At 37.0% G+C, this 17306-nt stretch overlaps 1 protein-coding gene across 10 annotated transcripts in view; it reads left to right on the top strand.

Annotated features, from left to right (window-relative positions):
- The window catches only part of ATP11B (ATPase phospholipid transporting 11B (putative)), a 69079-nt gene that overhangs the window by 15850 nt on the left and 35923 nt on the right, over positions 1 to 17306 (top strand). For all 10 annotated transcript variants that reach the window (XR_009278155.1, XR_009278154.1, XR_009278153.1 and 7 more), the window contains exons 3-14: positions 183 to 272; positions 3219 to 3299; positions 7456 to 7563; positions 7705 to 7833; positions 7957 to 8060; positions 9303 to 9350; positions 12107 to 12171; positions 12726 to 12807; positions 13716 to 13866; positions 15865 to 16062; positions 16335 to 16493; positions 16793 to 16965. Coding sequence is in view for 6 of the 10 variants with exons in the window: in XM_058844526.1 (XP_058700509.1) it covers positions 183 to 272; positions 3219 to 3299; positions 7456 to 7563; positions 7705 to 7833; positions 7957 to 8060; positions 9303 to 9350; positions 12107 to 12171; positions 12726 to 12807; positions 13716 to 13866; positions 15865 to 16062; positions 16335 to 16493; positions 16793 to 16965 (1388 nt within the window). In the remaining 4 variants the exon portion in view is untranslated. The remainder of the gene's footprint in view (positions 1 to 182; positions 273 to 3218; positions 3300 to 7455; positions 7564 to 7704; positions 7834 to 7956; positions 8061 to 9302; positions 9351 to 12106; positions 12172 to 12725; positions 12808 to 13715; positions 13867 to 15864; positions 16063 to 16334; positions 16494 to 16792; positions 16966 to 17306) is intronic.

Genomic DNA, 17306 nt, shown 5'->3' with positions numbered 1-17306 from the left:
AAGAAAAGGAACAAAATTTGGATACAGCAGTTCTGTGTGGGAGAAGAGCAAGGTCTTGGGGAGGGGACCTGGGGAATGAGAAGATTTAGGTTAGGAGAGTTCAATGGGAGTGGAACTGAACTTCACTGAAAAATTCTGCATTGTGTTGTAATTATTTGTCTCTCTTCTTTTTTTCCCTTCAGTATACAGTGTGGAATTTTGTTCCAAAAAACTTATTTGAGCAGTTCAGAAGAGTAGCCAATTTTTATTTTCTCATTATATTTTTGGTTCAGGTAAGTTGAATAATACTTAGGAAATTGCAATTTTTGTTGTAAATTCTGCCACTGATTTTTCTTCTATGAATTTAACTTCTGTAGTTATATATTTTGTCTATATAAAGAACACATTTCCAGTTTCTCTAGGAAAAGAACATAACTTTGAAAATAATTATGTCCCAATTTAAGTATTATCCTTAGGTTTTATCTTCTTTAATACTAACGTATTTAAGTGTGCAGCTTCAAAGTCTATTGCACAGTCAGCACAGGGATTCAATTGTCTGCCTCAAATACAACTTTAAATCTCTTAAGGGACTAATGAAATTCCAGATGTGCTTTTTGTTTTTGTGAGCATTGGTGGTGTTTTAATATTTGTACATTTTCACTGTAGGTGGTTGTAAATCAACAGACTATTGTGATTTCATTTCTAAGATCCTCAAATTCAGTTTGTTCAGATAAAATGAACACACAGATGCTACAGTTAAAATCAATAGTTTGCCAGTTTTGAAGACCTCAGTTACTGTTTTGTAGTTTATGTCAGAAATATGGCTGTGGCTTTTGTGGTAGACTGTATTTCTTTTAATTAAGGATACCCACAAGTAGATTAGGACAGTCTGTACATTTTCTATGATCTTTGCCTCTCCAGCTCTGTAATGTACCTGAATTCTATCGAGCTATTGCAGGCTTAGTAGGTGAAGGATAAGTGGGAGAAGGGCTCAGAGGAGAGAGAGTAACTTTTGAAAGACTAATTAATATCTGAGGCAGAGACAAGATTTTGGGGTAGAAAAACTTTTCTTTCATTATAAAATGGAATCATTTGAACATGTACAGCCCCACAGTGATTAAACAATATTTAGAATGTACATCTGAAAAATATGGCACCTCATTTGACAAAGAAAGGGGATAGTGAAGAGTTCATAAAACTTGTCTGTGGTTGTGTAAGGTGTCAGTATCCAGGCCAGGTCTGCAGCTTTTAATCCATTGCCTCCTGTGTCCCTTTATCTTGTTCTTTGACTTTTATAAAGAAGGACATTTCTAGGCTGAAAATTCCTGTGCTGGACAAAAGTCATACAGTTCTAACTTAGGCTAAAAAATGTGTTGTCCATCACATCTTCCTAGTTAAGAATATTGACTGTGTTATTCCTGTTGCAATGTTTCATGTTGTTTAACATATTGCAGCATGAGTAAGATGGGAACGTGCTGAAGATGGAACATAAATGTTATTAAAGTAACCACAGACAGCGTGGCTTTTGTTTATTTTTAATGCAGATTTATCTCTTCAGTTCAACGTCGTGTCAGTTGTTTCAAACTGTTGCCTTTCAGTAGTATCTAAGTGTGTTGTTCATGAACAAATAAGGATCTAAGGGCAGGAATTCTTCTCTGAGTGTAATCCTGTTCTCTCAGTTTGTGTCAGGTAGATGCCCTCAGGTGTATGGGATATGTCTTGTCTGTGTGTCTGCGTGCTTGGAAGCAGAACAGCATTGGAGTAATTTTTGTTTATTTGTTAGAATGTAATTCCGTTTTTTTCAAATCCCTTTTGTAAGTTCATTAATATCTAATATTTTTTTCTTTTTATGAGGCAAAGCTGTCTTTTAAAGCTGACCACCATGGTACCGTCCTTGTCCTATGAATCTTGTGTGGCCAAGATGCAGTCTGTCATTTCCACCTTTTCCACTGGGGATGGCAGAACTGGGGCAGGGTCTCATTGTGTGATTTCAACTTGAAGCACAGTCCAGTCCACGTTGTTCACTGCACATGTGCATGCCCAAAACAAGGTGACAGACTGCATTTTGGTGACACAAGATGTGTCATGGATGTGTATCCTGTTGTGTGGCAGGCAGAGGACCATGATGTCCTGGTGAAACATGACAATTCCACCAGCACAAAACCTGCTTCGTTTTTATATATGAGCCTCTCTTCAGAAAAAATGAGAGAATATAGATGGCAGAAATGCCATGATTAATCCTATCCAGCCAAAAATCAGATGCTTTTGGTAGGGCTTTTCTTGGCCAAAATGCTGCCAAGCTGAAATTGTAGTGCTACGGTTATAGAACAGATGGTATTGCAGGCTAGGTCTCATTTTTATTGTGTTCTGTAAATTGTCTGTTTCAGTGAAAAAAAACCAAAAAACCACTAAAAACCTTATGTGTGCATTGTAAAGTGGCATGATGTGTTTTCTCTGTAAGGTTCTTCCCCCATATAGAGTAAACTTCATGTATGACTTTTTTTTCTTCTTTAATGATTCCCAAAGCAATGCCATAAGTCTCAGGTAAAGTGGATCAAATCAGTGTCTGTGGTTTTGAGTACTTCTTGTGTATATTTCCTTTACAGCACTTGACCATGTTGATTTTTTCCTGCAGCAGAGGAGAACCACTAACATCCCCCCACATACAGAACCTTAGTGTGTACACTGCACTTTTGGCATGTCAGAAATAATAGCACAAGTTGCAAAAACTGCATGTTAACTTGGGGCAGCAAGAAGGATGCAGTCTAAAAAAAAGTGCTAATATCTAGACAATTGGAAATTACTGTTCTTAATTTTATTTTTACTTCTAAAGTGGATGATGTTGTACTCTACATTGCTGGTAAGCAGCAGATCATATAGAGTGTTGAAACAGCTTCATGAAATGTAGATTTCCTTCCTTTGTAATATGCTTTTGAATTCATTGTAGTAGGATGAAATTATACCTTCCTTTTAGTAAGGACCCTTAAAATTGTCACATGCTTTACAAATGTGACTAAGGCTGTTCTATGCCCTACAACATTCGTTTGCATCATTATTGATGTATTATTTAGTTGTCAGAGTTTGGCTTGAGAAATTCTGCAGGAAATGCACTAAAAATAATCACACGTTATAATAAAGAGTTTGGAAAATAGTTGTCATCTTGCTTCGTTTGGTTTTTTTTGGAAGTGCAATTGTAAAATGAAAATTTGGACTAATTTTCATATTTTCTTTTCTTTTAGCTCATGATAGATACCCCTACCAGTCCTATTACCAGTGGATTGCCATTATTCTTTGTCATAACTGTGACAGCCATAAAACAGGTAAAGGGGAAAAATCTTGCAGCATGAAGTCCTACTGAAGTTAAGTTACTTAACAGAGTCTGACTAGGACAGTGCTTAGATACTGAAAATACATGAAAATGGTGTAATTTTTAGAAGCTATTTTGGATTTAATATTTCTAGTTAGATGCCTAAGCTTCAGCATTTGGTTGGTTGTCAAGCACTCAGTGACTCACTGCAGTACCCTAAAATGGACAGTGGATGACTGTCAGGCAACATTTTTGTCTAAACATTACATGTCACTTGTTATCAGACCTTTTCTGAAAGCTCCTCACTTATTCCTTTGGCACACCTCGCTGCCTGTTAGAACCAGTCCTCCCACATCACACCCTGAGAAAGGAGCTTGGGCAGATGAAACAGTGGTGCAGGATGTGTTTGTCAGTAGTTAGAAGGCAAATTTTGTCCCAAGGGGTATGTTTTATGATGTAAAATATGTATTAAGTGTGGTCCTGGTCTTCTTTGGTTGCATAAAACATTTTGGAGTATTTCATAGCACTTCAAATAAGAAAAATCCTCTGACTATTAGAAACTTTGTTCAAGCACCATATTACATCCTACTGAGACCTAGAGCCTCTGAAATCAGAATGTAAAAATAAAAGAAAAAGAAAGGGAAAAAAGTCTGTTTTCTTATGCCCTTAAAGCAAGAGGAGAAAGAAACAAGCTTATAAATAAAGAAGTGATGTGGATAAAAATTATAATCTCTTCTGCAGGGAGGTAATTTTCAGGAACTGTCCTCTTCAAGGGGTTTGACAGTGCTGTCGGGAATAAATGCAGCCTCGCAACTGAAAAATAAGCAGGAGACTGTTTCAGAGCTGTAACTGGAATTTCAATTTGCCTTCTGTGCCAGAAAGACCCAAAGCCACCCAGAAATAGGGCAAAAGTAAAAATAGTTCTGCCTTTCAAGCAGATAGAAAGGTGTTTGGGACAGAGTGGTTCTTAATGCTGGAATAATATTTGGACTAATATTTCATCTTGTTGGTGTGCAATTTGTATCTGTAGAATGCCCTATTCCTATTCAATTGCAGTTGGTACCATCACCCTCCCAAAAAAAAAAATCACGTGTTCAAAAGCTGTAACCATAAGTAGGCAATGGATAATAAAACTGTGTGAACTAAAAGAGATTATGAAATAGAGTTATATTAGATCACTTTTTCCAGAACGTTGGACTCGTGTAAGTCTAAAATGGTCCAAAATAATCTTAACACCACCTTGCTTCCAGATTTCCAATGTTATATTGGGAAATTTAACTCTCTTATCATCAATTTCAAAGAAAGAGATTCTGTCAATTCTTCTGGAAGCTTCGAATCATTCATGACTTGCCAGGCATCAAGAGATTTTCTGTCAGTCTCAATATCTCTGCAAGAACTATTGGAACCACCTAAACTGATCTAATGGACTCTCATGTTTCTCCTACCTGCTGCAAAGGAGGCAAGCAATATTCACAAGCTGTTATCTTGAAAGGAAAATGAATTGTGCTAGTTCCAACAGGCTGCCCTCAGACAAGGGAGGAAGATAAATCTGTTGGAGTGCAGAGGGAAAAATCCCCAGTATTGTCTCAAAATCAGTTTCCATTTTCTCTGAACCAGATGTGTAATATAGGAAGAAGATTTTACGGAAAGAACCCCCTTTTGAAAGCTGTGGGGTGCTGATTATACACAAAGTTACATCAGGATAAATGTTAAACTGTAATTTAGTATTCTCTCAAAAGATGAAGGGGAAAACAGAAGCATTAACTCATATGAAGGTTTGAGAAGCTTAGCAGTGGATAGAAAAAGTCCCCTGCCTTCCAGAAGACTGGTGAATGTATCACCCCTTGCAAACCACAGAACTCAGCCTTGTTTTAATCTCAGCCAAGGAGACAGAACTTTTTCTACTTGGAAGTGTAATTGCACCTAGGTCAGAAGAAGGACATACAACACTGCAAAGTGATGCAGCTCATGCTGTGTCATTTTGTCTGTCTTGTTAGCCAGAGTACTTTCCTCCTTATGCCTCTGAAGATCTGTATGCAGTCCTCCAAGGAGTTCAAAGTTAGCAAATAAATAAAAACAACACAAAAAGTTGGAAAAAAAACCAAACCAAAATACAACAAAATAAAGGTATTTCCTAAGGAACTTTAGGAAACAGTGCATTTTAATAAGTTCGTAGGTATTTGGCTGATGGAACACAGATGTTTATTTGACTACCAGGTAAATTATAAACAACTACTTTGCAGGTTTTGATTAACTGTAGACCTAAACTGAGAATGAAAAACCCGGTAGTATAAAGTGCGGATTTTTTTTCTCAATTACATCAATTAAATCAAGTTATTTAAGCAGGATTTAAGAATATAATTTGAGAGATTCTAATCTTCAGTTTCTTTTCTTGCAAGTAGACAACATTCCCTGTATTCCTCTTGCATCTTCCTTTTTCACTGTATTTTTCCAATGTTTTCAAGTGAGGATTAGGACCTCTCGAAAATGCCGCAGTAGGTAAATTTGGGGGGAATTTGAACTGACCACACTAAGTTGGCTCTTAAGAATTCCCTGGTGTGAGGTGTCACCCTTGTGTTGGAGGCAGGAGGTGTCAGATGGAGAAAGCGCTGAAATCTGTACTTTCTAAAGAAGGTAAATTTCAGTTCTTTGCCAAATGCCCACATTGCTCAGCTGTTCAGGTTCGTGAGACAAATGCCCCAAGGTTACTGGATGTTAGTTAAATCCTTGTTTTCTTCTGTCAGTCACCTTTAACAAGGAGCTGTAGGTATTGACTCTTGCTTTTTCATACTGCTTAGGAAGGATTCTTAAAAGAGTCCTACTTAGGGACTTTAGGATTCTGATGTCCCAGTATCTCTGTATGGCTGCTATTACTGCACACTTCTTAGTTACTGATTTTGAAACATTTGGCATATAAATCTCTTTTCCACATCCCCCTTTCTTTTCAAACACAGATAGTGCAGTTGTGCTGTCCTTATTCATTTGTGTTAGTAAGAGTGGAGATGTGTGAAGACAGAACTACAAAACTACTTTAAACATGCAAAATTTGTGATACAACTTTTCCTACAAGCTCCAGCCAACCACAAAACTCTCTAAACTGCATCTACATTAGTACTTCTTGTACTATGACATTCATATAATGTCATGTAATTGTAGAATGAGCTGAGATTATGCCTACTGTTTCACACATCTGCCTTCTTCTGTCTGCAGACTTCCAAGGAAACGTTTTTAACTCTTTCACAGTTCTTATACCTGCCAGAAAAGCATTTTAGGAAGTCTCTATTGCAGATTAGTTACAGGAGTCTTGCCAGGTTGTAACAGAAAGTTGAACTTCCTGCATGATTGATCCATTTCCTGTGCATGCTATTGGGGCTTTTCAAACAGTCCCTAGACTTGGGGATCAGAGATTATTATGCTGTTATGATCTAATGCTATTAGATTAAACAAGCTGTGAATTCATACTTTAGGAAAATAAGAGGGGGATAGTATACTTGGATTCATAGTCTTGCATGTTTGCACATGTGTGTGTGCATGGGATAAAGGGTGCCTAAACAGGTGTGAAGTATCAATTAAAGGAAATCTTCTTAGTTTATCAATTGAAAGCTCAGTTGTTGCAGACTGTTCCATTAAGACTCAAAAAAGAACGAAAATCTTCTCAGTCATTTTCTGCTGCTGGACAGAGCTGATGTGTCAACAGCGTGTCACACAGAATTAAATCTTGGGATTTTGTACATGGGCTATGGCAGTAACTATGAGAAGTGCTGTATGATATGACTTGAGAAAGTAATTTCAGTCTCTTACTTCTAAAAAAAAAAAAAGGAATCCAGAAAGGAGCCTGAGGACTGACTGTTCCCAGTTTTGTGGTGTATTAATCCATATAGATCAAAGATTTATTGAGTGCTTGGTCATCTGATCTGCAGAAAATGTCACTGCCTGTTTTTTTACCGCTTCTGCTACTTTATTTGCCTTTACTTGTCTGTGTAGGTTTGTGACAAAATTAAGAGGTTCACAGGTTCATGAGTAACAGCTGGAACAGAAACTCAAGAGAAGTTAGTAACTGTATTCAGACAATGCAGGAAGTTGTTTGAATGCATTTGCTTAGTAGATTAAATTTAGTCTATTTTTTAGGTTTCATTCTTAAAAAGTAGATTTTTATGTGTTTTCCACAGGGCTATGAGGACTGGCTACGACATAAAGCAGACAATGAAGTCAACGGTGCTCCAGTTTATGTTGTTCGAAGTGGTGGCCTTGTGAAAACCAGATCTAAAAACATTCGGGTAAAGGACAAACTGAAAATTGTGTTTCTGTTACATGGCTAAAACTCTCATTTTATTGCTAATCATTGTGGTTTGGTAACAATGCTGAAATCTGCCCTTTAAACCTCTTTGCACCTTTCTGATCTATGTTCACTTTGTTAGGTGGGGGACATTGTCAGAGTAGCCAAAGATGAGACTTTCCCTGTTGATCTGGTGCTCCTGTCGTCTGACCGAGTGGACGGTTCATGCCACGTTACCACTGCGAGTTTGGATGGAGAGACCAATCTTAAGGTCTGGGTTACTTCTGTGCAATAGAATGCAGTTAATTTGTGGTGCTATTTTTCGTTCAACCTGTTGAAATACCTGCCCTACTGCCTGGTAGTCCTGTATAACACAATGGGCACTGTTTTACAGACACACGTTGCAGTCCCAGAAACAGCAGTGCTGCAGTCTGTTGCCAACCTGGACAAACTGGTAGCTGTTATAGAATGTCAGCAGCCAGAAGCAGATCTATACAGGTATCATTTTATTAGTAAATATTTTGAAATTAAGTCAGAAGGAGATGTTTAATGCTCAGAATGTTGCAGACCTTGCTAGGATTAAAATAGCTTCAGACATCTGCTTGAATTTTAGGTTTTAATAATCAGCTTGTTTGTACATATGTACTTACTGACAGTTGCAAGTGACAAGTTAAATTTGAGTACTTGAGTAGTAAATCAGACATTATGATATTTATATTTTTTATTTTAATTATGTGCATTTCAGTTATAATCAGTAAATTTGTTTTTAGATTTTAAAGAATTAAATGGCCTACAGTCTGATCAGGTTGAAGAAAGTTCTATAAGGTTCTGCCAGAAGATTTCAGTATTATATAGGATATGTTTCAGTCTCAGGATATAGGAAATGGAATTGACTCAAGTCTAATTCTAAGGATGTGTTGCTCATATTTATTTCACATATGCTCCAGAGAAGATTTGAACTCCATTCTTCAGCAGCAAAACCTTAGATTAAAAATGGGGATATCTGAATTTTTTGCTTTACCATCAGCAAGCAAGGTTGTAGACTCTGTAAAGCAGCATCATGGGTAGGAAAAGTTATGTTCCCATCCAAGTTTCTTCTGAATTGTACAATGGAAAATAGTAGCTATGAAGTAGTAGTTTTTCAAATCCAAGTATATTATTGCAGCTGTTCTTAAGTAAGCTTGGAGATGTTTGAGAAATATTAAGTTTTTTAAAACTAAGATATTCAGTTTGAACAGATGTTCAAATATTTGATATTTAGCAAGTTAAAGTACAATCACTATAGAAGTTTGTGTCCCTTTTTGTGTCTGGGGTCATGCTAAATATGTGTGTGTCAGATTTTTAAATATGCAGTAGATTGGTTTTATTGAATGAAAAGTTACTATTTCTGGTGGATAATGTGCAAACTAACATTTGTTGAGAAATTATTTGTTACTGAATCATCAAGAAGTCACAATCTGTTTTAAATTAATATAAAGATAATCTTTTGTGGTAACTAATCAGAGTTAATAAGCTTTCTCAAATGCCTATTCCTTTGAGGGATCAATGTTTCTGTTGTTAAATGTCTCTTGTAAAGTTATTGCCAGTTTTGCCATATTGGTTCAGTTTGATTGGTAATAAAAGTTGATTTATCTTTTACTTCTGAGCCATTAATGACTTTTTTGTAAATATAGAGAAGGTTTTTATTTATGTTTTTGAGTCTTTATGTAGATACTTCTAAGATGTATCCATCTTTCATAGATTTGTTGGAAGAATAACTGTAAGCCAACAAGCTGAAGAAATAGTACGGTGAGTAAATTTGTATAAGATGATTATTTAGAACAGGTGGAGGTGGTTTAAATCTTGCCATTACAAGAGTTACTGTTGAATATATGAAAAGGGGAGGTTTTTTTACTAAAAGTATCAACTGCAGCTTCATACCTCAGATGGACATGAGAAAAAAGGAGTGAAAGAAGTTCATTACTACCCAGTTTTACAGATTTAATACAAGGGTTCTAGAAAGCTTGGCTGTTGTGACGTGGGTAGTTTTTTGGCAGTGGTAATCAGCTGGTAACTTTGTTGTTATTTGTTAATTAAAGCATTTATTGATCTGAAACAATTTCCACTGACATATTATCTATGCTACAACAGATCCCCTGTCATCAGAGGCACTGTGAAGGAGTTTTTGCAGTTGAAATCTGTAGAAATTAATGGTTTAACAAAGCCTCTGCTACAAATTTGTAATTTTTAGTATCTATTTCAAACTACAGCTGGACTGTACAGATAAGAGCTTACATCTGTCACAGGCAACACAACTGTGTGCACATAATCATGTGCTCACCACCTTTCCTTGTGCAGTCACAGCAAGTAACAAACACATGTGCAAATATAAAAATAAAGATGTGAAGCCATTTACAGACTTCCATCTCAACTTCCTGGGACGATTTCTAATTGCTGTGTGTTGGTCCCAGCTACCAGCAAAGCATCCAAACAGGTGCTCATTCAATTCCCCCCACCACAACAGGACAGGAGAGAAACCAGGAAGGACAGGCGTGAGAAGGATCAGGGTTTGAAATAAAGCCATAGAAATCACTCACAAGAAATTGCCAAATTTTCAGAAATATTTAGCATTCAAGTTTAGTTATTTTGTCTTGAGAGTTGTTGATTGTCCAGCTTTCAAAAAAACCTTGTCACCTCTTCTGAAGAGGTGAAGTGCTGTATATAAATTTGTCACAGAAACAGGTAAATCTGTTACGGTTCTTTGACTCCTCTAATGTCCAAAACATCATTTTTTATTAAACCATATTTTACACTTTTTTTAGTGAAATTTCTACGTGAATATTAAAAGAGTACTGTTTTCCATGTAATATCTGCCTTCAGTATGAGGAACTGAATGTCTTGGTCTGAGGCTGGCAAACATCTGTCAGATTTGGATGGGAGTGACATGGAGTTCAGAGTGAACCAAGGAGTTTTCAGTGGTTTTGCAAGAAATATGGAAGTGTAGCAGCCAGGTTACTTGGTCTCAAGCTCGGTGGCTTAGTCACCCTCACCAAAAAGCCCCCACCCATGGCACCTCCAAAAAAACAATCAACTCTTTTCTAAGGTCACTTTTGCTACTTCACTGAGAGCTTTTCAGAATTCATTGCTGGGAAGCTCGACAGACACAACATTGGGATAATCTATCAAAATAATTCAGTTGACAATGTAAAACAGAGCTGGTTTAAAGGGAGGTGAAAAAAATAATTGCATGTTCTAGCTCAACTACTAGTGGAGTTATATCTTCTGTCAAAGATAAACTTGTTTGGTCTGTGTTGCACTGACTCAAGTTTGGTATTTTGGGTTTGTCAGGCTGGCTTTACAAAATTGAATCCAGAAATATAAATTATATTTCTTATATGAAAATTGTAAATGCTCAAGCATTTTGTTGCCTTTAGTTCAAATTTTCAGTTAAAGTCTGAGTCTCACCTAAAATATTAACAAATGTATGTTTAATTTAAAGAATCCATCATCATCTCTGTGTGTAATTGATACACTGGTATTTGTGATGGTAACTGTTACATTTGCAGTAACATTCAAGTTAAATTTTTTGACTGTGGGAGGTGCATTGTGGATTTGGCTTTGTGTTTTTTGAGTAGCTTCACCTTATACTTTCAAAGGGACTTCAAGTTCAGGAGCTTTGTTTATGTAATAGTGATCATGGCCTGCATGTGGCACAGCTAAAGGAAAAGTAGGGTAAACCCAGGGGCTTGCATGCCAAAGTACTTAGCATCTGAACTTTTAATTCTTTTGTTTCTACCCAATATGTCAATCTGGCCACTGCAGTTGTTAGATTTGTGCTTTCATTTGAAATAGTGGGAGAAGTACCTTTTTAAAAATTTCAAACCAACCCTGCTGGCAGTTTCTAAAGATGATACAGCTGCCGCAGTAGAACATATGGTTCTAACCTTATATTAACCTTGTTTCTAACTAGACCCTTATTTTCACAGTACTGCTTGTGGTAAATGTAGCCAAAGAAATGAATATGTTATTGTATTGTGATAGATGTGAGGAAAAAACATCTATTTTACTTCCTGTGTTAGGAAACAAAATTGGCATTGCTGTAGTGGTGTCCATCTAATTGTTTGGTTTTTTGCTATGAATAACTTTTGAGCTTTCTAGATCCTTTCAGTCTGACAGAGGGGTAGAGGGGTGATAAGTTAGCCAAACCTAAAACAGCACTTCGGGTGCACTGTGAGCTCGACTGGTTTCATGTCTGCTTCCTTCCCAAGTACCTTGTGGGTCTCTCTGAACCAGCCATTTGGAATATTTAGTTCAGTCAGTAGTTATGGGATATGGAACAGTAGTGGGGGAGCATGGCAGTGACCAAAGGAGACATGGAAGGAAACAGAGAGCTCTGTGGAGACATGTGGGAGGTGTGGTGAAAGGGGTAAGACTGCTGATTGAGTTGCTGCATTGGGAATTTATAGGGGATATAGGACAGTTTTGCATAGGAAATGGGATTTCAGTACTTCTCCAGAATACAGAACAGCTGATATTTACATGCTGATATGTCTGTTTCTTTTTAGACCTCTTGGGCCTGAAAGTCTCTTACTTCGTGGAGCAAGATTAAAAAACACTAAAGAAATATTTGGTTTGTAGACATCTAAATATTTAAAGAGTATTCTCTTCTTAAAGCATGTTGATGAACTGTGTTTTAATTCTACTTGCACTGAAGAAATTGTAATAATCTTTCTGGCTGTTACCTGAGGGGATATGATTATAGATGAAAGTAATGATATTATACTGAAGAACCTCTAAGGATATAAAGTTCCAGCTCTGCTCTGTGAAAATATTTGAAGTGGTTTGATAAAGGAATAACTTAACTTCAATGGATAAATGACTGTTCTTACTGTTACCTATTGTTCAAGGCTTTCTCCTGAGATTTACCATGCTGATTTCCATAAAATACATATTGAAGAGCAGTACAGTCATAATAATGAACAATGCTAAAGTAGGTGTTAAAATTACTTTGGTAGTACTCTTTTACTATAGAAGAGTCTTGCAAATAGTACAAAATACTGTCTCGTAGTAAACACAGAAGTAGTACCACCTTTTGCTTTTATCCTATATCTCTCAAAATGAAAAATTCTGCAAACTGTATTTATGCAGAAAATGAAGTCTGACTCTTCCCCCCTTCCTTCCCAGGTGTTGCTGTGTATACAGGTATGGAGACAAAGATGGCATTAAATTACAAGAGTAAATCTCAGAAACGGTCAGCAGTAGAAAAGTATGTTTATTTTCTAATATCATTCTTATTTGTAGAGCTTTAACTTAGTTTTTCCTATGTAACCTTAAAACCCTGGTGCTCTAATCATTGAGTTATAGGCAGAGGGAAGAGAGTGTTACTTGCCTTGCCTTCAGTAGGAAGTTATAAAGATAAAATCCATTTCTTGATCTTTAATCCTTTAGTGCAAAATGGAAATACCCAGGCTTGCTCCTGGTTGCAGGATAGGTGTTATATATAGATATTTATATTGAATCTCATGATTTATTTTAAAAGGAAAAGGAGTTCTGATATGTTGCCTTTATTCCAGTTACTAAAAATCTGAGAGCCCCCCTGCATTCTTGTGCAAATATATAGCTCCATAGTACATGAACAAAGTACATAGGAACAACTGTATGTAGCACAAGAGAAGCTGAGTCATGAAAGCGAGGGCAGGAAGGATGATCTGGATGGTTACAGAACAAGAAGCAGGTGTGACTGTCCTGCCACAGCCTGGCCTGGGTTAAATACTCAGCTGCACACGACAGTGCTCTTCTAACTGAGGAAAAGGTGCAGCCATGGGTTTCTGCTGTGCTTGTTTGTACTGTCTGTACAGCCTTGCAAACTCCTTGGGGAAAAAGAGGACCAATGTGGGACTTCAAGGTGTGACGCAAGTCTGCTGTTGGGGTGTTCCTGCACCTTAATCTAGTCTTCATATTGCTATATAGAGAGTTTATCTGAGTGAGATGTAGAATTTCTTTCCCATTCTGTTGCCTGCTTGTCACATAGAAACTTTTTATCTGTATCAAGCACAGGATACACTTTTTAAAAACGGTCCAACACGATTTTGATCAATTCATGTAACCACAGTGTCAACAGATGAAGTAAAATAAACTGAAGTTTCTTGCTTTCTTTTTTTTGCCTCTTTATAGGTCCATGAATTCCTTTTTGATTATTTATCTAATAATCCTCCTTTTTGAAGCCATTCTGAGCACTATTTTAAAGTATGCATGGCAAGCTGAAGAGAAATGGGATGAGCCTTGGTATAATGAAAAAACAGAGCATGAAAGAAACAGCAGTAAGGTAACCTAGTTCTGCCCAGTTGCATATCTGAGGAACACTCAACCAATATACACTCAATGTCATATATATTGTGCCTCTATTCTATGTGTTACCACCACAGGATCCACTTGCAAGTCTCTGCTGTTGTCTTGGTGATTTTTAAGTTAGTCCCATGTAGCCTCACCATTGTGTAGAAATAGTTCTACCTCTGTTACTGGTTGGACTTTCTCTTCCTTTATGAAAAGACCAGACTTTTTGAAAACTTTTGAAAAGGCTTTGTTAGGACATATTTCTGATAGTCTATGTTGTAATTATTGTTCTTTAGGATGTCTTTTGTCATTCCATAAAGGAAAAGAGGAGAAGGATGGCTGTTCTTGTGTATGTTCTATTGCAGCAATTTCACAGTTCAGGAATTTTGTACGTTCTGATGTTGAGATGATTTGGGCAATTTTGTAAGGCTGTAATTTTGCTCAAGCTCCTGCTTGCCTGCTCAGTTCTCTTTGGAGATTGAAGGGATACTTTAAAATGTCCCTGAAATCTGTGGTTCTGAAAAGTATCTCTCTCTTTTCAATTAGTCTGTATTTTTCTGTGTTCTCTTTAATTTTTGATTTCTGTATGAGTCTGCCTTTGTCCAAAGTGGTTCAGGAGCTTAATTTGAAATAATTGCTATGCAAGTTAGTCTAGCCTGTGGAGCCTTTCAGTTCTGAATAGAGCAGGGATAAGTATTTCCTCAATCTTTCCATTCCTTTGCCATCAGGAATGTAGAGAGCTGTGTGTGTTTCTGCAGTGTCATTCTCCTTCTGTCATGCCTCTGTTTTTCTGTCTCCCATGTTGACTTCCACAATCTGTTTTGCATTTCTCAGCATGCTGACATCCTTACTCAGAGTGCTTTCGCTGTCCATCTCCTCCTGTGTGTGCAGATTGTTATTTCATTGCCATTGCTTGAAGAAGCTCTCTAGCTTAAATTGCCGCTACATCTATTAGATGAATTACTGCTCTTACTTTCTGTCTTTCTTTTCTGTTTTAGTTTGGAATATCTCTTTAGGCACAGAACTTGCTGAGTTTTTGTCAGCTAGTTTAATTATTTATTAAATACTTATAGCAATGCTCCCTAAAGAGGAAGAACAGACATTATTTAGCTTTGCAAACCTTTATGCTTACTTTATTTAAAATGTTCTCCTGCACCAATATCTGGTGGAGTTAAAAGAGGTGGCCTGGTTTTTGTCATCTCTAATCTCCTTTGCTCAATATTCAGGTGTTGCTAAGAGTCTTTCCAAAGTACAATTTATATACTGAGTTTGTTGTGCAGATGAAAAAGTGACTGTACTGTTTCATTTCAGGGTTTGCTGTAATTATCACACCTAGTAAAAAGAAGTTTCTCTCCTGTCACATAAGTATTTGCCTGAAATGTGTGTGCAGAACACAATGACTTGAAGAGGCATAAAAGAAATCCACGTGGTTGTTTTCTTTTCCTGTAGTCTGGATCACCCAAATCAGTGGGGAATGCCAGCAGACAGGAACCCTCTTGACACTTTGCTGTCCTGAAACAGCAGAGTGCTTGCAGATTCCTCTGGCAGCATGGAAAAACACTTGTTTGCATTCACAATTTAAGGTTCCTTAGAGAAGCTTACATGAATGATGTTTGATGGAATGTGGAACACATTTGTTTTCTTAGACCAAATTCTTTCAGAGTTGGAAAACAGAATCACCACGACAGTTAATATTAATTGGCAGCCCTCCTGACAGATTCAGTAGAGAGACAAAAATTAATGAACTTGTGAATTGAAATCTCCAGTCACAGCTTAAGGTAGACTTTTTGCATCAGTGTGAAGGCGTGTTACTGGGGCAACCTGCAAATGCCTGCGTTGTCACTGGTGTCTCTCTCCTGTGTACGTGGGACTTGGGCTTCTCTGGCTCTTCCAGTTTGTCATTCTTCATGCATATTGAAGCATAATTAAGTCACCATATTTGACCTGACCACTGTGGTAATCTTCATGTTTTCTTTTTTTTCTCTTGTAGATCCTGAGATTTATTTCAGATTTTCTTGCTTTTCTGGTACTTTACAATTTTATCATACCAATTTCACTCTATGTGACTGTTGAGATGCAGAAATTTCTTGGATCTTTTTTTATTGGCTGGGATCTTGACCTCTATCATGAAGAAACAAACCAGAGAGCACAAGTAAATACTTCAGACCTCAATGAGGAATTGGGACAGGTAAAAAAATCTGTTATCCGTTGGATTTTTCTAACCTATTTTCTACTTTGTTTTTAATATTAAAATTTGTTACTGCAGGCTTTTTGTTACTTGTGATATGGTTTCTGATTAATTTTAAAATAAGGTATAAAGATCTGGTGACAGTAGTTATAATTCTTACATGATTGAAAAAGCGTATGTAATAGAAAGTGTGAGTGGAGACTATTGTATCTTTTTTCTTCTAACAAGTACATGCAATTCCAAGTTTGTTTTTTTGTTTTATTTTACAAAAGGTAGAGTATGTTTTTACAGACAAAACTGGTACATTAACTGAAAATGAGATGCAGTTTCGGGAGTGCTCCATTAATGGCATAAAGTACCAAGAGGTCAATGGTAAACTAACTCCAGAGGGATTTTCTGAAGATTCTCCGGATGGAAATAGACATGGTTTGGTAAGGCTCTTTGGTTTTCCCAGCATTAGTCATCCTAGATGGAAAGTGTTTTATTTCAGAGAAATATTCTTGCACCATTAGCATAAAGAAAACCCCAACCCATACATAAATCAGAATTTCTGAATAGTTTGAAGCTTTCAAGTGTCACTGAACAAATAATATTTATTAAACATGTTGAGATGTGATTATTTAACATGAAATGCTTGGCAGATTTGTAAGTAAAAACACTTCTTCCTTAAGTGTGTTCAAAACTGGGTTGATATGTAAATGTTAAAAATCATGTGTTTTCTTTCTTCTAGGTGAAAGAGGAAGAGCTCTTCTTGAAAGCAGTTTGTCTGTGTCATACAGTGCAGATCAATGCAGATCAGACAGATGGTGCTGATGGTCCCTGGCATGCCAATGGAATAACATCCCCGCTGGAATATTATGCTTCTTCTCCAGATGAGAAGGCTTTAGTGGAAGCTGCGAGCCGGTGAGCACTGCCAGGACTGTCTGACACAGGAATTGCCTGTGAGGGCAACATTAGAAATGGCTCAGAACACTGATGAAGCCCAGGGCCTGGCACTGTCACCTTACTGGGAAAACATTCAGATGTAAAATACACAACCCCCTAGGTGTATTATAAAGTGATGATTTAAAATATTTATGAAAATACTTGAGAAATTACAGTGGTCAGAGTATGATGTGAATAAAATGCTGCGGAAATGAGCATTCTTAATTTTCCCTAGAAGCAGAGTAAAGTAATGGGGTGTAAATCTCTCCTTTTCTTCCTTGCCATCTTCTCTTCCCTCCATTAATACCACTTTGTCTAAA

This window comes from Poecile atricapillus, chromosome 8 (assembly GCF_030490865.1).
Source record: "Poecile atricapillus isolate bPoeAtr1 chromosome 8, bPoeAtr1.hap1, whole genome shotgun sequence".
In the NCBI taxonomy this organism is placed as follows: Eukaryota; Metazoa; Chordata; class Aves; order Passeriformes; family Paridae; genus Poecile; species Poecile atricapillus.
This window is presented reverse-complemented; position numbering and strand designations above follow the sequence as displayed.